The sequence below is a fragment of the Rhinolophus ferrumequinum genome, chromosome 21 (assembly GCF_004115265.2).
Source record: "Rhinolophus ferrumequinum isolate MPI-CBG mRhiFer1 chromosome 21, mRhiFer1_v1.p, whole genome shotgun sequence".
Classification (NCBI taxonomy): Eukaryota; Metazoa; Chordata; class Mammalia; order Chiroptera; family Rhinolophidae; genus Rhinolophus; species Rhinolophus ferrumequinum.
The window spans coordinates 27166750-27188677 of NC_046304.1; the positions used below are offsets into that span (position 1 = coordinate 27166750).

The window sequence follows — 21928 nt, forward strand, 5'->3', positions numbered from 1 at the left end:
CTTGTGCTCCATTGATTTCCTCAGGAACTTGCTCACTGTCATGTAGCATCATCAGCGGCTTTCACCTGGTCTGACCCTTTGAGTATATTTACTCAGTCTCTGGAGCTCAGTGCCCTTCTTGCTGCTTCTCACCCTAGGCTGATAAGCTGGTCCCTTGTATGACGAACTTAGTGCACGCTGCTGACGAGGATTCTCTCACTTTCTCTCTTACAGTACTGAAGGTGAACAAGAGGAGGCCTTAAAGGAATCACCAAAGGAACTGAAAGAGAAAGACATGTATGGCTACCAAAGGGTTGCCTAAGGATACTGTGCAAAGTTTTGGTTTTAGGGGCATAGTATTTCCTTGTTTGTTTGTAAGAATCTACATTCTTCCCATTTTTATGTATACATTTAATGTGAGCCTGTTTCTTCTTTCACCAAAAAGATGTGTTCTAAATTAATACCATCTTACAATCAAGGAAATACAGTGACGATAAAAAAAATAATGATGACAATATGTTTGTTATACTTGAGGTAGATTAAATCTGGTTTCCATACAAATATACTTTCATCTGTGGACATAGTTTATTTTCAGCTGCTGAGATATATTTAAAGTTAGTATCTCTTTGTAAAATATTCTCTAATATTCTCTTTAAGATCTACAAGGTACTCTAAGATAGTCTCTAATTCTGGCCTACTGCCAAATAAAGATTTTGGTCAAGAGCATCCTTAAAAGTACCTGTCAGAAATACATTGTTTGATTTTTCTGAACATCTCCCAGTTACTGTGTGCTTTTAATTCTTCAGATCATTGACAGACATTCAAGACCTGTCTAGTATCTCCTATGAACAAGGTGGTTCTTTTAAGGAGGTCTCATGCAAAACACCCAAAATAAACCACGGACCTACTAGTGTCAGCACTCCCCTCAGCCCAGGTAAATCATAGGGAGGAGAAGCGTTTAGGGAGAAGGACTAACAGCCCCAGCCGCATTGGCTCTGGAAAGTTTTCGCAGTGGTGTTTTCTCACAGCAGAGAGGTGTTCCTTTAGGGCCAAAGCTGAAGGAGATAACCCCAGGGGAGGCCAGGTAGAGGAGGTGGTGGTGGTTATTAAGCAGCGATAAGGAGGTTTTTTACTTTAGTGATAGAGACATTGACGTGCAAAGTGTACTCAGTACCCTAAGCACTATTGGATTTAGTACAAATACATTGCATTCTCTAGAGTTTGTAACTTCAAACCTGTTCCCGGTGCTTAAACATACACAGTTCTGGGTTCTGCAACTGCACACCGCCAGCATCAGTATCCTGTCTCTAGTGTCCTTATTTCCAGTATATTTGTGGTTCAAACAGTCTCCCTTTATTTTGATAGCAAGTTTAGAGACTGTCGTTTTTTTAATACCTTGAGGAGCTGTGTCTCAGATCAGTGATTGTTTCAGTTATTAATAATTTGGAGAATCCCTGGTGTAGGTATAGAGTTGTATGGAGGTTTTTGTTTTTAAATACTATAAAGGATTCATACACTAACTTGCCCTCTTTTACAACAGGGTCGATTTCTTCAACTGCCAGTTGCTATAAAGACTGCCTTGAAAATATCACATTTCAGGTTAAAACAAGGTCTACCTCATGCTGGAACAGTCAAGAATCTATTCAAACTTTGTCTGATAAATTTACAACTGTCCGAGAGAAAGCAAAGAGCCTAGATTCCCTTCTTACTTCCTCTGAAACTCTCCCTTCAAGACGGACTGATCTCGTAAGTACACCAGTTCTACCTTACACTCTCGTGGAGTCAGCACAAAGTCTCAGAAATCCAAAGTGCCATGATTTCTGCAAATCCATTTTACAAAGAAACAAGAAATAGGCAGGATCCTTTTCAGTCTTCCCTGGAACTCCTCTCTGAGTCTGCATTGAAGGATAGATTTTGGATTTTTGTGCCTTTTCCCCCCCTAGAGATAAGGTTTGGCACCTTCCCTAAAGAGCCAACCTCTGCCATAGCTTGTGATGCTACTACCTTCACCTGCATTGTTCTTTCTTTCTAACCATACCCTACCTACCCAAGGAGGCTAGAGTTCTACTTCCTCCTTGAAGCCTCATCCTTGAAGTTCCCTGAGTTTTTATTAATATTCACCTCTGAACTCCTGAACTCACAGTCTGCTGTAAAAATACTTAATTGTGTACTACTTTCTCCTGTCCTCCCCCTCTCCCTGCTGTTCTTTTTCCTCTTCTCTCTCTTCCTTGTATTCCACATGTATAGTCTCTTCAAGAAAACTAGAAGTTCCTTACTTGGCACTGTTCATTAAGAACCTGCTGAGTGATTATTCTGTGGCAGATTGATTACTGGCTTTGGCCCTCGGTGAAAAACCAACTGTCATCTTTGGGCATTTGACTCACAAAAGGTCTCTCTCTGAAGTAGGGCAATAAAGAATTTAATGCTTTCTTTCAACAAACCCGTTAATCAGGCAGGTTCTGAGTGCCAGGCACCATGCCAGGCCCTTTTCTAGGCATCCAGATGAGAACAAGAAAGACATACAAGTAATCCCTGCCCAGGAGGAGCTTACCACCTAGTGAGAAAGGCTGCAACGCAGAGGTCAGTGCTGAGTGCTGCGGAGGCAAAGGCTGGTGAGAAGGCTTCCCTGAGGAGGTGACATTTGAATGAGTTTGACTCAGTCAACAAAATGGCTTCTTCCATTGATGATACACACGCTTAATCTTGGAAATGATTAAGCTGTACAGGCCTTTTTCACTCAATACATGTGTCAGTTACCATATTTATGTCTTACTTACAGAAAAGATTGTCTTCATTTACCGGGGCTGGTTCCTCCAGTAGTGCTAAGGCACCTGACCCATCATCCCATGCCATCCAGAGAAGGAGTCTGCCGAAAGGTACCCTGTGTTTAATATCAAAATACAAGTTCATAATAGTGAGCCACTTTAAGGGAGCCTTAGTCTCATCTTTGATGCTACATGAGATTCAAAAGAAAATACTATTTTCCCCTGATTATAAAAGTAAAACATACTCATTATAGAAAACTTAGAGAATAAAGAAGAGCTTAAAAAAGAAAACCACCATTTAATTCTACCACCATTTTTTAACCTCTTGTACTATTTTGGTACGTACATTTTTATATTTTTAGAAATATACAAAAATATCTGTTTTTTTAGCATAGTTGAGGTCACATTGTATATCAGCCCTGGGCTGCTTTTTTTCTTTGACGATATATTTTGAGGATTTCCCATTGTCAGTAAAAATTATTTGTAAATATATGTAACGGCTGCAAAATAGTTCATTCTACATATGTTGCTTAATGAGGCCCCTCTGTTGAAAGTTGATACTTGATCTGCACCTCTGGCTCCTTCCCTTAGGATAGATTGTTGGACAACAGTTCCAAATCAAAGGGTGTGAGCATGTTAACAGCTCTCGAGGCATATTGCCTTTGCCACATTAATCTTAATGTCTTGCATCTTTGGTACAACTCTTAGAATTTCCCTCGGGGAAAAGGATTTTGTGAATTATGCTGAGGGGTTCTGGTTAATGTTATCATTGGACACTTAGGGGACGACCCAAAGTGTGCTTGCTCCTGTGTCCCTTGGCTGGTAATCTATAGGGAAAGGCCTCCTACTTCCCGTTTTCTTCATTTTGACTGGTCCAGAGGCTCTGTACCCCGCCAGCAGTCCTGTTCCAGACTGGGCCCCAAGCCTTGCAGTAAGAATTTGTACCTCACCTACTCCAAATATCCTTGGGGAGGGAGGGGCACAGATGAAGCAGTACTGGGGTAGGGGTAATGTAGGAAAGGGTTTGGAATAAAAGCGGGGGGCAGGGGAGATAAAGCCATTCACATATTAGGAGGTCCCAACCAGGACAGTTATTGTAAGAGGCTTTAGTTTGTTTCATCATTGAGAAATCCTAAGTCAAATCCATGTGGGAGCCCAGAAAACCAGCTCAGGTCCAGGAAGATATTAAGTCATTTTCCTCTTTATCATTTTAGAACTAGTAGACGCCATCTCACAGCATCACACTGACGAGCTACCGCCACCATCTCAGGAGCTACTGGACGAAATCGGTAAGGGGTGCTCAATACAGAATGTACTCGGGGCCCTATTAGTTCTGGTCACTGGCCACAATGTAGTTCTTTGTCTCAGGTGTGAGCACTAGCACAGCAGGCCCTGTGGATGGCTAGGCGAATGTACACAGTTCAGAAAGCGGCGGTTTCCCAAGAAAGTGGACCTCAGATTACTACTGAAATCTGGCCAAGATAATTGCCCTGTGTCGTCACTTTGTTATTTAAAGAGTCTATGGTAATGATTCTAAGAGGAAATAACAATATTCAAGTGGTTTATTATGATGAACTTGTTTTATTTAAAGGAATCCTTACTTCCTTTTCAAACCAAACCAGCCATACCTTGGAGGCCTGACGTCTGGATACGGAGGCCAAGACACCCTGTACTTTCCGTTTTGCCATTAGCGGGAGGTGTTGAAGGTATTGGCATCATGGATGAATCACTTTCCCGAGGGCAGAGAAGTCAGTGGCACGAGACCTGATGTGACCAGAATTTTCCATTTCAGGCAGAGACGGAGCAATCCTAGCTCAATTTTAGTTGCACAGCTGAGCTGATGTTGAAAGTAAATGGTGCATGGTTACAGAGACATTTGGGGCAGTGGTTTGCTTCCCCAGGAATGATCTGACTGTTCTCTTGACGGCCTGGCCGACTAGCCCCTCACTTCAGAGGATGGATCTTATCAGAACTCTGGGTCCAATTCTTGGTATGGGGCCTCTAGAGAATTTCCTGAGGGGAATCTCTTGGTTTTTAGGGTCTCTGAGGTATTGTATCTCATCAGGAAGAAGGAGTTAAATGAGGACGTACCTTGTCTGACTCAAAAAAAGCTACTGTCTTAGGCTGTCATAGCCCCCAGCCTCTGACCACTGGCCTGGTGAACATAGGTGGAGCCAGAGTTGCCAGAACATTCCTTAGTTTCTTTCTTTTTCTGTAGTAATAGGCCTTTCTTGCCTCCCCACACCCTTTCCCTAATGCCACAGGGATGTGCAGGTGACAGGGTTGTGGGGTCAGGCTCTCAAGGCCCCCACCCACACGCCCACTCTGACTTTCCTCCTCGGGAACTCCCTACAGCATCCTTGCCAAGTCCTCCTCTCTGGTTGCTCTCCTGAATACAACAGTGAAACTGCTGCTTGTGAGCAGAGGGCACCCGCACATGGCCTGCTCAGATAGATTCTCAGCGCCATCTCTTCCTTGGTCGTGGTTTAAGGCAGTACTCGTAGGCTCCTTTGCAGTCTGATCTTAGTGATGTTTTTCCTCTGGATCCTGCTGTCTTTTCGTCTTCGGTCACCATGTGGACTCCTGCCCCCTTTCAGCAGCTGTCACCAAGCTTCTTGCCAGGCTCCAACCTCATGGCACGTGCTGTACCTCAGCGTACTCTACAGAACCCTCCCTCATTTACCTTACGGGAATTATCTGGGCCAGGTTTCTAGGGGATGTCTGTTCTTTGAGATGGGTTGGTCATTTTCCAGAAAGACAAAGGGCAGAGGGCATTTGAGTAGTTTCTCCTAATAATGGGTGCTCTTACCCAATTATTGTATATCATCACTATGTTGTTGCTTCCCCTCAAGAGAGCTCTGGGCAGTGACCTGGAGCTGACACCTGAGCTTTGGAAGGCCCACGTCCAAAGCCCTCGGCTTCTGACAAGGACCTAAAGGGAAGGGTCCTTCAGAACCCTAGGATATGGGTGATCCTTTCAGACTACTTTTAACAAGAATAAAAATGGGTTTTTAATTTCAGCTTCTGTGAAATGATCTTATGGGGGCCCTCCCTCAATGGCCAGAAGTTGGGGCCGGTGGGGCCTGCTTCCTGCCCTGTGCCTGTACACTACAGGCCGTGCCTGCAGGCAAGCCTGGGGCGCCTGTCTGCTGCCTCCCAGCTGTCTCTGTTCGTTCTGGGAGCACTAGGAGGCCATGTGCTGAGCTTAGCACATGTTTGTCTTGGTCTAGTGAGCATTTCTGTAGGGGCCGGAAATTACAGATATTCTTTGCCTTCTATCTTTCCCATAAACTTAGTAAAAAATGTGAAATATAGGCAAATAGAGATGGGGAAATTTGGGTGTTGCTCTGATGCTGTTACAAACTGTGAGAGATTATAAAATAGAGATTAAGAGCATAAACCTTAGAACTAGACTGCCTGGATTCAAATCCCATTTCTACCTCTCACTATCTGTGTGGTTTAGGTACATTCCTCCTTAACCTGTCTCTTTAATTTCCTTTCCACGTCTGTTAAACCGGGATAACAATAATATGATCAATCTCATAGGGTTGTTGTGAGGATTAATTGTGAACATTAATCTTGAATTAATGCATGCAAATCAGAGACAGTACTTGCCATGTAAGGACTCTGCACCTATCATTTTTATTTTTATTTTTAGTGTTGTATGGGATTGAATGTCCTAAAGCATTTCCTAAGGACATAAAGAATGTCCTTAAACTTTATTAGGCATTAGAGTCATCTGGAGAGCTGGTTAAAATACAGATTGCTGAGCCCCACCCCCAGAGGTTTTGATTCTGGTGGGTCTGGGATGAGGCCCGAGAATTTGCATGTCTACCAAATTCTCAGATGATACTGAGGCTGCTGGTCTGAGGACCACCATTTGAGAACCACTGTCCTAGAGAATGGTGTGACATGGAAAGGAAGGAGTATGTTGTCTTCCGCTTTTGTATTGGACAGAGGACCTGAAGCGGCAGCAGGCTTCATCTACAGTGTTGGATGAAAACACAGCAAGTCCCCTGAGCATCACTGCAAATGGTAAGCCAGCAACCCAGATCTTTCTCATCAGGTTCTTGTGGTGACACTGCCCTTGGCAGCACAGTGGTACATTAGGGAGTGTGGACCTTGAGGTCAGGCATAATCCCACCTTGATTCTGACTCTACCACTTTTGTATGGCGAACTGTTTAATGTCTCTGAGCTTCAGTTATCCTCATGTGTAATGGGGATGATAATTCCTACCTCATGATGAATAGCTCCATGCACAGTGCCTGGTACATTGTAAGATACTTAACAAATGTTAGCCCCCTCCCCTTCGTAGGACTGCTGGCAGGATGGAATGAGACAACATATGTAAAATGCCTGGCATACATTAAAGAGTACTACCCTTCCCCACCCAAATTTTTTCCCTGGGTTTCCAACCTAGAAACACCTAACAAGTGAGAACAGGGTGATCCCCCAAAGTAAGTCTGTGCAATCTGTTTTCAGGGTCTCTTGCCTCCTCTTTTATGTATTCTTTTTTCCCTCTGCTTCCTCTGTCTCTCTTGAGCCTTGGCACAGGCAAGGTTTCCTGTAGCTTCACCTGGCACTAAAGAGCTCACAAGACCCCAGAAGCAGCTGCTGTGAATACAGGTCCCCTGCAGACTGCCACCTGGCCCCCTGCTCTCATGGGAAGAGGAGAACTAGTGCATTGCAGACTTCAGGGCCCACTGATTAGCCCTAATTTTTTGCATTCCATTTTAAGGCAGTCTTTCTTAATTATCATTATTTTTGTTGTTCTAAAAAAGTGAAATCTTTCTTCTGTTTTTAGATCAAGGTCATTTAGAAGAACAAGAAACCAACAGTAAAAAAGAAGATAGCAGTATGCTTTGGACCAAAGAAACTCAGGATTTAGAAGAGGACACAGAAAGGTAACAGAAAAAGCTGGACTTTTGAAAAGGATTTAAAATACTATATTAGTATGCATTAGTTTTTCTTCTGATGTTGACAAATACGAAGAAGGAAAAAAATGGTCTTTTTTCATGCTATTCTAATTGCCCCTATTCCTAAAAGGTTTTTAAGAAATTTTTAATTGTGGTAAAATACACCTAACATAAATTTTTTAATTGTGCTGTGCATTAGTGTTAATTATATTCACATAATTTTGCAACCAGATCTCCAGAACTTGCTCATCTTGCAAAACTGAAACTCTATACCCATTAAATAGCTCCCTATATTCTCCTCCCCTCAGTTGGTAGCAACCACCATTATACTTTCTGTTTCTGTGAGTTTGACTATTCTTGATACCTCATATAAGTGAAATCATACAGCCTTTGTCTTTTTGTAACGGGCTTATTTCACTTAGCATAATGTTCTCAAGGTCTGTGCATGTCACATGTCAGAATTTCCTTACTTTTTAAGGGTTAATTCCGTTGTATGTTTATATGTGTGTGTGTCACATTTTGTTTATCCATTAATCTGTTGGTGGACACTGGGTTGTCTTCCACCTTTTGGCTGTTGTGAATAATGCTGCTATGAACATAGGTATACAAATATCTCTTCAAGGCACCCTGCTTTCAATTCTTTCGGTTATATACCCTGAAGTGGAATTGCAGGATCATATGGTAAATCTATTTTTAATTTTTTGAGAAAGTACCCTACTATTTTCCATAGCAGCTGCACCATTTTACATTCCCACTACCAACACACACACATTCCAATTTTTCTCCACATCCTTGCTAATACTTGTGATTTTCTGTTTTTTTGATAGTTGCCATCCTAACGGGTATAAGGTGACATCTCATTGTTGTTTTGATTTGCATTTCCCTAATGATTTGTGATGTGGACTGTCTTTTTCATGTGCTCGACGGTCATTTGTGTATCTTTGGAGCAATATTTGTTCAACTCCTTTGCCCAATTTTTTAATAGGGTTGTTTGTCTTTTTTCTCGTCAGGTTGTTTTCTTTTTTGTTTTTATTTTATTTTGTGAGAAACGCAGGTTTCGGCTTCTTTCAAAACATTTTAGTTAAAGGCCTTGGAAGATCATTTTTAGACTTTCTTAGCCAAATAAGAGAAAATGGGGGCAGTCATCCAGACGATTTGGTCTAAAAACACAACGTTGCCTCAAGAAACCCGATTCTCTTCCTGATTCAGAGCTCTCCTTTGACCTGTGGTGTAAATAAAGTAAACCACTTCATCATCTGACCTCATTTGCCTCCTGACTTCTCCTGCCTTGTCCTGTCGTTCAGGGCGAGGACTGGGGTGAGGCGAATGAGACACACTCCTTGGGCACAAAACTGAAGGAGGCACCAAAAAACTCAGGAGTCAAGATAAGTGCTATTTTAATAGACAGTGTTTTAAAAAATCAAAATTAATGCCAAAAAAATCCATGATGAACAAAATACCTGAATTTTAAAGAAAGACAGGACCTAAAGCTGCCCTTGGCACCACTCGCTTCATTCGAATCCTGGTCTTGTGGATCCTTAGGGTAGCCCTGCAGAATTCTTTCAGCAGCAGTGATAGAAAACCCCACCATCATGCTTAAATGAGTTTGTCTCACACAACAAGAGGCCCACAGGTTGGCAGGGCATGGCTGGTGTAGCAGCTGAAAGATGCCACCAGGGACATAGGCGCTTTTGATTTTCCTAGTCTGCCACCCATAGCAGCAGCATAGCCTCTGTCCTTTATTTTCAGGCTTGTCACCTCCTGGTAGCAAGATGACACCAGGCAGAGATAAGAGGGTGGGGCAAAGGAATATTCTGGCTGACTCCGCCCCTTTTTATCTGGAAAGCAAAAGCTTTCCCAGAAGCTCTTCCCAGCAGATGCCCATTTATATCTCATGGCCAGATGTGATGCACGACCACCCTCAGTTGCAAGGGAGACTGGAAATAGAGCTTTTAAGCTTTTCAACTGCTGTAGAAGAGGAAAGCAGGGGAGAAGAGTGTTATGAATAACTTTTGGGTAGTGAATCCTGTTTCTGTCACACTCTTCAAGGGCTAAATTATTCTCTTTAAGGAAAAGAGGAGAGACCTAGAAGGGAAGGTCTGGGAAGTAAAGGAGGACACAAACTCTGGGACCTGTGAGGAAGTAGGGAGGGAGAGGGTTTTAGGGGAGACAGAAGAAAAAGAGGCAAAGGAGGAGGAAGGAAGATAATTACATATATGTATACACATACATATATATACATATATATAAACTTTTATTTATTTGTGTTTTTCCAGGACCCCTCAGCCATCAGCTCCAAGTCAAGTAGTTGTTTCAGTCTAGTTGTGGAGGGCGCAGCTCACAGTGGCCCATGTGGGGATTGAACCAGCAACCTTGTTGTCAAGAGCACAGCACTCTAACGAACTGAGCTAACGAGCTGCCCCTAAATATCTATTTTTTAAGTTTTACGAATCTCCTGACCATAATGTATGATACAACTCCAGTCCTTCCATCTCCCCAAAACACCTTCAGTAAACACACCATTCAAGGCTAAAGAAGAGTAGCTCAAGAAGACTAAGTTGCATTTAATTATATAAAGTGCTTTGCACATGATCAGAAGTTAGCTATGTCATTGTTGTCTTTTCCTTTTCCAAAAGGGCTGGCTGTGCTGGACACGGACAGATGCCCACAGATGCTCCGTCATCTCAGTCCTCGGCACCACGCCAGAGTGGAAGATATTTTTCAGATGGGTGGGACTTTTCAGGCCTTCTGAAAATACTCTCTGCATCTTTTAGCCTCAGAGGCAGTTCTTAATCCAAAAATCTTGTAGGAATGTGTGTACAGTTTTCACCTCAGGTGGAAATTGACTTAATGACTAAGAATTGAGACAGAGTCTAGCATTGGATTTGGGAAGTGATCTCATGGGTGCTGAGGCTTTTTGTCAAGGGATTAAAGGAGGGTTTTGTGCACACTTAAATCAGATCTAGGTGACCTCTACAACTCTAGATACACTCTCAACCAAGCTCTCATTTTCTTTTATATATAGTAGAAGCACAAGTTTGAAGGTCCTTCCCACGCTAAACTGCTATGACTCCTTGTCAAGGGAGAAGGGAAATGACTGTTGTCTCAGTTCTCTTCACTTATCCTTGGACAGAGCTCACTCTACTCTTGATGAGGACCTGGAAAGATGGCTGCAGCCACCTGAGGACAGCACAGAGCTACAGGATCTTCCCAAGGGCTCTGCAAGGTTTTTTCTTGTTCTCCATCAGGAGATCATTTTCTTCTTTCTCACAAAGGGGGACTAGATTTTGGTTTTTAAAAAAAGTAGCTTGACTCTTTGGAAAATGAATGTAGATAAGCCAGCCCTGACCAGGTCTGCCCCTCTTCCTCCAACCACCCACAGTGCTCAAGGGATTGGTCAGCAGATTGATACCAGAATAGAGAGAGGTCTCCAAGATTTCTGTATCTTGGCCCTGTCACCTTCAACATTTTCATCAGTCATTTGAATTAAATCAGCAAAGGCATGCTTATCACATTTTTAGATAACACGATTCTAAAATGAATTCTAATGTGATGGGTGATAGCTTGTGGATTCAAAATGGTCTTGACATGTGGAAATGCTAGATTTCTTTAAAAGATGAAGGTGAGCATTTGGATCCAAAAGGATAGAATGTGAGAGATCAGACCTAATGGAGAATTTTTGATCAGAAGCTCCTATTCACTGTAATTTTCACTAAAGGCAAGAAGTATGTCTTTTTATTTTAATTTTTTTATTGGAGAATATTGGGGGACAGTGTGTTTCCCCAGGGCTCCTGAGCTCCATGTAGTTGTCCTTCAGTCTAGTTGTGGAGGGCACAGACCAGCTCCAAGTCCAGTTGCCGTCCTCAATCTTTAGTTGGAGGGGGCACAGCCCACCATCCCTTTCAATGTGGGAATTGAACCGGCAACCCTGTTGTTCAGAGCTCATGCTCTAACCAACTGAGCCATCCGGCTGCCCCAGTATGTCTTAGTTTCATATGCCCAGTATTTAGCATGCATTTTGAGACATGGTAAGAATTCAAGAAATTCTTGTTGAAGGAGGCATGGCCAGTGACTCCGTGAGGCCTCAGTTTGATGCAATTGCTAAAAAGGTCAATGCAGCATCAATGCTGAAAAGACAGAAATGTACTGACCAGATTGAGGTGATGTCTCACGCTGGTGAGAGGACTCCTCGGACAGTGTGGGGCTCTTTTCCAGGTGTCCCGTTTTTAAAAGGGACATTCACAAACAGAAGAGGGGGGCCATCAAGCAGTCAGGGGTCTGGAAACCATGTCATATGAGAACAGCTGAAGGAGCTGGGCAGGCTCAGCCTGAAAAGAGCAGATGGGGTGGAGAATTTGATAGCTGCCCTCAAATACCTGAAATGTTGTAAAGTGAAGAGAGTCAGCTTACTCTCTTCTGCTCCAAAGGACAGAGCTAGTGACTAGAAACTGCATTGTAAGGGATTTTTATTCAGTAAAGCACAAACTTACTGATAGCATTAGCTCTCTGGGACAGAAAACAGCTGCCTTCACACTTACTTTAACAACAGCTCCTCCCCTCAAGCACAGGCTGGCTGACTGTTCTGGGGCATTTGGTCAGAGGCAGAAGATAACCGGAAGGCCTCCTCCAGCTCACGAGACTATGATCCTGTCAGTGATGAGGGGTTCGGAGGAAAAAGTCCTTTCACCCTAGCTGGCTCTGTTTTCTCTCTGGACGTTACATGTTCGTTTTGAACATCCACGGAATGAAAACAGAAAATCTCCCTGCACAGTGTCAGTTTGGTCAGCCAGCGCCTGTTGGACACCAGCAGTGAGCCGAGTGCCGTGCTGGGGGCTGGAGTGCAGAGGTACAGGAGCTTCTAGCTGAGTGGGGGAGATGGTTTCTGCTTACTAGTTTGACAAACATGGTCTTAAATTGTTAGATACTTGAATTAGATGTTTCACTTCAGAGAGGGTTTCAGGAAATGAAAATACGGTAATAAAAGGGTGGTTGTAAAAGGTTACCAATTACAACATAAGCGAAATGCCTTTTCTCTTTGGGATAATCTAGCCTAGTGGTGTGAGAGCAGAGTCAGAGACAGACTGGTTGGATCCCAGCTCTAGGACTTACTAGGCATGTAATTTAACTTCTCTGTGCCTGAGTTCCCTCATCACTTAATGGAGGTGCTAGTGGTAACTATCTTACATAATTATGCTGAGAATTGAGTTAATGTACATTATAGTACTTGAACCAATGCCTGGCCCCTAGGGAACACTCCATTACTGCTAGCTATTATTATGTTTCCTTTGGAACACAGTCCCATTCCCCTGGCATATGGTTCAATACCAAAAATTATTGTCATTCAAGGGAGACAAACACCAAGGATCAAGAAGTTGGTGAAAAGAAGGGAAAAGGGGAGGAAGGCATCAAATCGGAGAGCTTTTTAGGGACTTCTGAAGAAGGTATGTCTGAATGAAGAATCATTTACAATGTAGCCTGGAGACCTTGGGCTTTGATGAGCATCAAAGTTATTTAGAAATGGTTCCCAGATGACACACATAATCCTCCTACACATTTTCCCTGTAGTTCAGCCCAGGTTTTCTGTTAATTGCCAATCATGTCTTTATTACAAAACAGTAACAACATCCAATTCTGTTTCTAAAGCAAGTCTGGCCAATCTCATCATCCTTATCTTGCCTATTGTCTGGGAAAATGTTTTGCTTCTAATTGTCTAGTTCCTTCACGAGTTCTAAATTTAGCTTACACAGAGGCGGCAAAAGCTGATAACAAATCATAAATTGTGGGATTTAAATGGAGTCTACAAGTAATGTGAAAGGTATATATTGACCTTAATTTCAAAATGATTTGATGGCGCTTTAAGGTGCCCTTCACAAATGATACTCTCCTCTGTTTAACCTCCTTCGGCTCAGGAAGCTAGGGGCATCAACTCTTTCAGCTCATCTGATCTCCCTTTCATCCCTTTTCCAGTCCATTCTCATTCACCTCCTTTCTCTGCCCTGCTTGTGCCTCAGGGTGCTGACCCTTGTGGATGGCATCTCCTGGGCTTCCTGGTGGTCCTAGCAGCTCAGAGGGTAGGAGAGCAGATGGGGTGTCACTTCTCCTGCCTGTCTACTTCAGCACTTCATCTCTGCGTAGAAGTGGTGGGCCTCCACAAGAACAGCTTCTCCATGGCAGCCCGTCCTTCCCGGTTCCAGCTCTCCTGGGTTCCAGTACCTGTCCTGCCCCACCTCCACCGCCTAGTCCTTTCAGACTTAGGAGTGCTGCTAGTCCCTGCATGCCTTCCTGTCCCTTGTTTGCTCCCTTATCTTTGACATGCCTCTCTAAGTAGTCACTTTATTAAAGCGCTTGGGGATGCATTCTGCTTCCTTAGGACCCTGTGGAGACAGAGCCGAGAGCGTGTGTGAGCATACAACTCCCTGAGAATATAATGCAGGAACTGCATGAGTTTGCATCACAGCGTCCATAGCTATGACGGGCTGAAGGAGTTGGGAGGGGAAGCCCATTAACTGTTTTTAGAAAGGTTCTATCTTTATAGAAGAAAACAACTATTGTAGGTAAAACAGTCCATCCTAGACTAGAGAGAGAGTTCTAATGTGACTTCTGAATACTGGTACCCTTTGACCTAGAAAGTAATCAGGTTGTTTTTTCTTTCTTCTATATTTCATCAAGAGGAACTAAAGCCTGGTTTTTGGAAGCGATTGGGTTGGTCGGAACCATCCAGGTAATGAGATATCAGATGTTTGTAGGTCAGAGTTCACTATTTATAGACAGCATGAGCAGACTTTAAACATTTACCAGCATCTAAATAAACATTAATGACAAAGATTTGAATTCAGAGTTGCTCAATTTTTAAAATGTTAATGTTAATACTTAATTAAAACATAGGGTAAAATTAATACTAACTTTGATTAAGTAGAGTTAGCACAAGAACAGTTTTAGATGGAGTACAGAAGATGCTACTATCAATTGCTTTGCATTCATTTTGCATTTCTGTGATATACTAGTTGATTATATCTCCCTTGATTATAAAGATCAAATTCATGTTATTAACCAGTTACCCTAATAAATTTAATAAAATTTTTTTTTAATTAAAAAAAATCAAAATACCTTTTCCTTGAGTTCAGTGGAATAGAAAGAGGCTGTTGTTTGTCGCTTTAAAAAATACACACTAACTTGAAACTCCCTTTTTTTGTTCTTTAAAAAACATGCTCACAGGATAATCGTGCTGGATCAGAGTGACCTGTCAGACTAATCAGAACCAGATCACAAATGTACTCCTGGCCTGAGTTTGAGCATCCTGCTTGTAAGCTCCCTTCTTCCCTTTCTGCTTCAGTCACCATCAGGGCAATGGTTCCCTAACTCGCTTGGTTCAGCTGCCACAATAGACAGAAAGACTTGGTCCTTTCTGTTTGCAGTACATATAACTGTTTCCAGTCATATTTCTGAAAAGTGAAAGGTAGTTTTGATTGCAGAAATTTCTCATGTGCCCAGAATCGCTTTTGGTTTTGTTGATAATAGATTTTCGAAAACTTTTACTCCTGTTATATAATAAAATGTTTAGTTTTCATACCAGTTATGTTTCAACTGTGTAAGATATGTTTCTTTTAGTTATTGAGAAACCACCACCCAAAGAGGCTTCAATTTCTGTTATAAAGTTTGACAAAACCAACAAACATAAAAATGTAAGGATTAATAGCAGATGTATCATGATAAATGGTGATTATGATACTACAGCATTATTTTTGGTAGTCATAAAGGCTACAAGTCCTACACAAACTCCCACTGATGGTGGTTAGTAATCTTTTGTCTACAAAGCTGACAGTGACTACGTAATAATGGCTAATGTTAACAATAATAGTGTTGGTAGATATTGTTTATTGGTCATGGAGGACATATTTGTGCCAGGTCGATTCTATAAATGAATGCTTTTCCTGCGCATGGCAGTCCCACTGTGTTTTCTTTAGCATGCTGCTTCTCCCACTCTCAGTAGCTGTTATTTCAAACTTCCATCCTACACTTCCTATCCACATTCAACAGATGACTTCACCTCCAACTTTACAGAGAAAATAGGAGCCATCAGATGGGAACTAACTCAGCTTCCCATCACCAGAATTACTAACATGACTGCTTCTACCTCTGTAGACTACAACAGTTGTAGGTAAAGCAGTCTACCCTAAACTAGAGATGGACCTGTTCTGCACCTATTCTTTCTACTTTTCTTCCTGTTAGACCAAAGGAGGTGTCTCTCTTCCCGTCCAAGGCCAATCTCATCTTCTGTCTGCTCAAAAGAAAACACATTTTGATTTTTTCCCCATCTCTAAAAAGTATTCCCTGGATCCCAGCTGCTTTTCCACCTACTTCTCTATCTCTTTTCTCCCTCTTCAGCTAGAGTTCTTAAAAGAGTTGCCTACACCTGCTATCTTTAGTGCCTCACCTCCCGCTCACTCCTTATCCCCCTATAATATAAATTCTCCTTCCATTCTCTAGCAGTCCTATGGTCACCAGTGACTTCCATATTTCTAATTCCCAGGGAATTCTTCTGGCCTCATTGTCTATTTGCTCTATCAGCCTATTCCCTTGGTCCACCTATGTTGTCGAAAATCGTAAGATTTCATTTTTTTTATGGCTGAGTAATATTTCATTAGATATATGTACCACATCTTAAAAAATACGGAACACTTCATGAATTTGCATGTCATCCTTGCACAGGGGCCATGCTAATCTTCTCTGTATCGTTCCAGTTTTAGTACATGTGCTGCCAAAGCGAGCACTGCTTTGGTATTCTTGCTCCTCTCTTTTTTTCTCCACAGTGATCTTTTCAACATGCAAAAACCATCATTTCCTTGCTCAGATCTCTGCTCATTGCGCACAGAAATACTGACTTGACTTCTCTCAGTTCTCCAAATACATCATAGCATATGCTGTTCTCCCTGCCCAGAATGCTGCTTCTCCTTATCTAGCTGCCTCCTCATTCAGTTTTTAGTTTGTACTTCTTTTCCTCAGGAAGTCTTCCCAAAGTCCCTGAACTTTAGACTAGGTTAGGGCCTTCTGTAAGATTTTTCCCATAGTACCCACCCATTCTGCCCCACAACTCACATAGCCCTTATTTTTGTATCATAGCACATATTTAGCACACTTATAAATCAGTAGAATGTTCCACCCCCAGGCATCCCCATACAGCTGTAATCTTCATAAGGTCAGGGATCATGCCTGGACTGTTCACTGAGGTCTCTCTAGGTTCTGGCACAGAACCTGCACATATTAGGTGCTCAGCAAATATTTCAATGAGCCATTATTTTTAATCACCCAACACTAAAAATTGAATTATTATCCCCACTTACAAAAGAGGAAACTGGCCCCAAGAAGGTTCCATGATCTGGCCAAGATCACACTGGAGCAAACATAGTTGTATCCTTACACTAAAACACAGTATTTTTCCCTGACACTGTAGTTCAAAAGTACCCTGAGCAGTTTAAGGATTGTGGAGATGAACCAAAAGGTAACTTCAGGTTAAAACTGATGATGACATGTCATGTCCTTTATGAACCCAGTCCCCATCCCCACACCTGTTCTGTAGGTTTGGTGCCAAGTTTTTGGAGTATGCTGAGTTGTTTCTTTTTCGTCAATATGGGAAAACAGAAAGAATATGTAAAGAGTTCCAAACACATAGCAGATGATGAATAAACATTGGCTCATTATTAAATGAAATGACTGGGGCCTCCTTGGAAAATTGGATTATTAGGAATTTTCAGATTAGATTTCAGTTAGTTTTTCCAGATATAATCTTTTGGCCCTTTCCCAAACCTAATGGTAATGTTGTAGTACGTGTTGCTATTAGAAGTGAGTTACAGTGAGGTGCCCCCCAATAGCTTAGCAGTAAGTGGGTCCTCTGGGAGTTGGTGTATAATAAGTAAAATCCACTCTCTCACTGAATACGATTAGTTGCATAGTGGAGTAAAACTAAAGGACTTTCTATAAATGTGTGACTTAACAGACATTTGGAAACAATACTGAAAAAGAGTAAAGGAGGGACTTTTCCTACCAGATGTGAAAGTATGCTGTAGAGCTTCAATAATTAACAGCATATGGTATTGGCATAGGAATGGAAAGATTTATAAAACATAATAGAGAATCTAAAATACACTGAAGTATAGTTTGGTGATTTAGAATATGAGATAATACATGTCAAATTAGACATATATTATACATAAATAGCAAATGGTATCAGGATAACTGACCAACTATTTGGAAAAATTTTAAATCTGAGTCTTTGTACAAAAACATACTTAAACGTCTGATAAAGCTTTAAATAAGATTCAAAAATAAATACAGAAAAGTTAAGAAAATAGGTGACTATTTTATAATCTCGGGGTAGAGAAAGCTTTTCTAAGTTATGACGTCAGAGAGAAGGTGTTGATGGATTTTAGTACATAAAAATGTAAAATTTCTTTACTATAAATGCCTGAAGAGGGAGAAAGTCAACAAACTGGGTGGAAATAATTGCAGTATATTTGATAAACACAAGGTTTATATCCCTAATATACAAAGAATTGTGACAACCAGTAAGAAAGAAAAAGATATACAAGATCCAAAACAACAAAACTCTTAGGAAAAAACATTGGACAAAAGCTTTATAGCATTGGATTTGGCAGTGATTTCTTGGCTATGACACTAAATGCATAGGCAACAAAAGAAAAAAACAGACATTGGACTTCATGAAAATTTAAAATTTCACTATCCACAGAGTAAAAAGACAACCCATAGAATGGGAGAAAATATTTGCAAATCACATGTCTGATAAAGGATCAATATCCAGAAAATATAGAGAACTCCTAAAACTCAACATCAAAAAAAAAAACAATTCAATTCAAAATTGGGCTAAGGACTTGAATAGACATTTCTCCCAAGAAGATAAACTAATGGCCAACAAGCACATGAAAAAATGCTCAGCATCACTAATCATTTGGGAAATGCAGATCAAAGCTACAGTGAAACACCACCTCACACATCAGGATGGCTGCTATCAAAAAACAGAAAACAAGTGTTCGTGAGGATGTGGAGAAGTTGGAACTATGGTGCACTGTTGGTGATCATGTAAAATGGTACCGTCATTGCAGGAAACAGTATGGCAGTTCCACAAAAAGTTAAAAGAATTACCATATGATCCAGCAACTACACTTCTGAGTATATACCTAAAAGAATTGAAAGTAAAGTCTTCAAGAGATATTTGTACAGCCGTGTTCATAGGAACATTATAGCTAAAACATGGTAGCAACCCAAGTGTTCATCAATGGATGAATGGCTAAATAAAATGTGATACAGGCATACAAAGGAATATTATTCATCCTTAAAAAGGAAAGAAATTCTGCAATATGCAACAACATAGATGAGCCTTGAGGATGTTACGCTAAGTGAAATAAATCAGTCACTAAAAGAAAATGCTGTGAGATTCTATAATACTTATATGAGGTACTTAGTCAAAATCATAAAGACATAAAGTATAATGGTGGTTGCCAGGGGCTACGGGGAGGGGAAAATGGGGACTTAATTGTTTAATGAATACAGAGTGTTTGGGGGGGATGATAAAAAAAGTTCTGGAAATGGATAGGGGTGATGGTTGTACAACATTGTGAATGTACTTAATGCCAATGCATTGTACATTTTAAAATGGTTAAAAATGGTAAACTTACAAGATAAAAAGAGGACGGTGGTGATGGTTGCACAACAGTATGAATGTATCTAATACCATGGAATTGTACACTTAAAATGGTTATGCTGGTAAGTGTTATGTGTATTTTACCACAGTCAAAAATTTTAAAAATTATGGAACAACCATAAGTAGACTAATTAGAAATTATGTTATAGATATATAGATTTATGGACACAGAAAGGTGTCCATAACATGTGATGGAATAATGCTCGGAGCTATATAATGAGACACCTTTTATGTAAATTTATAAATAAATGTCTACATATGGTAAATACATAGAGAAATATCTGGAAAGCTGCTTGTTAAAATAGTACAGTGGTCCTTCCAGGTGATTTCAACATTTTACAATTCTCTGTAAAGCTGTTTTCATTTTGGGGTTTAAGAATACTTAAAAGTCAAATCAATGGGAAGCAGAACTAGAATGTCATTATAATTAAATAACCGTAAACTGAATCAATTTTATTATAATTCATTTGAAGAAAAACTTTATCAGAAAGGAAAGATCAATGTAAAGCATGGGAAAATGAAGCTTTCGGAGACACACTGGGAAAGCCCAACTAAACCTATTGTGGATAGGTGCGTGGTGGGCATGCCTAGTGCTCTGGGGCAGGTGTTGCCCTCTTGTGGAACATCATATTAACTTCTTTATCTAGTTCCATGTTCACCAAGTAACTTTTGTTCCTCCTGAAATTGGTCTACAGGGAGAGAATGACCTGGCTTTCCAATCAGCTCAACAGTTGTACGTCTCAAAGTATATTAGTAAGTTGCTATTCTGGTTTATATATCGAGCTCCATACTTGGGTAATGAGAGTCTACACCAGAGAAATGGAGGCTGCATAATCAGTTGCTGCATAAGAAATCACCCCAAACCTTAGTAACCTGAAACAACAATAACCAATGATTATCTCCAAAAGTTTCTGTTCAGGAATTTGGAAGTGGCTTCGCTGGGCAATTACGGCTCAGGATCTGTCACGAAGTTGCCGTTTGATGCATTTCCAAGTTGGCTCACTCACATGACTGGCAAATTGGTCTTGGCTATTGACTCCCTAGCTCAGCTCCTTTCCGCATGAACCTCCCACTGAGTGTCCTCACCATGTGGCGGCTGGTTTCTCCCAGAGTGAGCAATCCAAGAGACCAAGGCAAAAGTTGCAAGGCACTGCCGTTATGCTCTAGCCTCAGAAGTCACATAGCATCATTCCTGCTATATCCTGTTGGTCACACAGGAAAATCCCTGATTCAGAATGGGAGAGGACTACACAAGGGCATGAATCCTAGGGAGTGCAAATCATTGGGGGCCGTCTTGGAGACTGGCTGCCACAGAGCTCATCAACCAAGTGGCCATCCCTGGCACACCTGCACCTCAATACATGCCTTTCATTCCAACTAAAACAGTATACGATAGCTTTTACATCTGTATATCTTCATCACAGCCCTGCCGGAAGAGGGAGAGCAGCAGAAGTGGGGTATTCTCACAGAACCGCTCCTCTGTGTCTCAGCTCAGATTGATTTGAGTTAAACTAGTTATGATGAGGAAGATGTCAAGATCCTGTGTTGTATTTTGCAACCTTTCTGCTAAAATCACCCTTGATGTTTACTTGTATTGAAATTGAACACTGAAAGGAAAACATATGTTCCCCAACATTAAGAAAATACAATTATTCAAACAACTAAGCTTATTTTAATAAGATCATAAAAGTGATAGCAGACTTAATGTTACATGTTGATGAGGAAATTCAAACTCACTTTCTTAATAAACTTACTAAGAGAAATATAATGTTCCTAGACAAATAAACATTATAGTCTTGTGGTTAAAGGTTATATATATCAATAGTTAAAGTAGAACCTCATAGGAAAGCTTTGAGTCAGCCAGTCTCAATTTTTGATGACAAGATATCAAATAACTGTAAATCAATAAGAACTATCTTCAACCTGGCTTATGATTAGTGTCTTCAAGATATCCTGTAAATACTCTCTCCCACACTTATCCTTTTCTATAGAACAAGCAAGACAGTGGCTAGCCGAGTGTTGTGTATTCTAAAGTGTTGTGTCAGCAGCTCAAAGTTTCTCAATCTATTGAGATCCCTATGACCTAAAACCATGTGGTTTTTGGTTTCAACTTTATGCCTGTGATCACGGCTGAATTTAAAGATGCAGAAACAATGAATCTGATCATGCTGTACCCTTGATGACCCTTCAGAGTCAATAGTGCAATGTTGGATATGGCAGTGTGTATATATGAGAGAGAGACAGCATGTGAAAGAAAGAAAGATCAGTGGCTTTTATCCAAAACAGTCATCCAAGTTGGAAAGTCACTCTACACATCAAGGAAGAACCAGAGCTGGTTAGGGTAGCTGAGAGGAGAAGATTGTGAGAAAGGACACTTGCATTTATTATGTGACACCCACCTACCAGACAGTGGTTTCCAGATGAAGAAACTAAGGCTCAGGCAAATCAAGTAATTTGTCCAAGATGCACAACTAGGCATTTATGATTGAAACCAATGACTAACTCCAAATCCCTTCTAGAATCTTACACCCACTCCTGGGTTAAGAATATG

At 41.1% G+C, this 21928-nt stretch overlaps 1 protein-coding gene and 1 non-coding gene across 3 annotated transcripts in view; one reads left to right on the plus strand and one right to left on the minus strand.

Moving 5' to 3' along the window:
• Positions 1-15233, plus strand: part of TEX14 (testis expressed 14, intercellular bridge forming factor) — a 78477-nt gene extending 63244 nt beyond the window's left edge. For both annotated transcript variants that reach the window (XM_033090032.1, XM_033090031.1), the window contains 11 exons: positions 214-276; positions 786-913; positions 1520-1725; positions 2759-2855; positions 3959-4033; positions 6702-6779; positions 7550-7649; positions 10795-10887; positions 13008-13102; positions 14331-14382; positions 14877-15233. In XM_033090032.1, coding sequence (XP_032945923.1) covers positions 214-276; positions 786-913; positions 1520-1725; positions 2759-2855; positions 3959-4033; positions 6702-6779; positions 7550-7649; positions 10795-10887; positions 13008-13102; positions 14331-14382; positions 14877-14913 — 1024 coding nt within the window. In that variant the 3' untranslated portion in view covers positions 14914-15233. The remainder of the gene's footprint in view (positions 1-213; positions 277-785; positions 914-1519; positions 1726-2758; positions 2856-3958; positions 4034-6701; positions 6780-7549; positions 7650-10794; positions 10888-13007; positions 13103-14330; positions 14383-14876) is intronic.
• A 1092-nt stretch (positions 15234-16325) lies between these two features.
• LOC117014166 (U6 spliceosomal RNA) lies at positions 16326-16432 on the minus strand. The gene has a single exon (XR_004421463.1). It is a non-coding gene; the product is annotated as a U6 spliceosomal RNA (small nuclear RNA).
• Positions 16433-21928: the final 5496 nt, after the last annotated feature.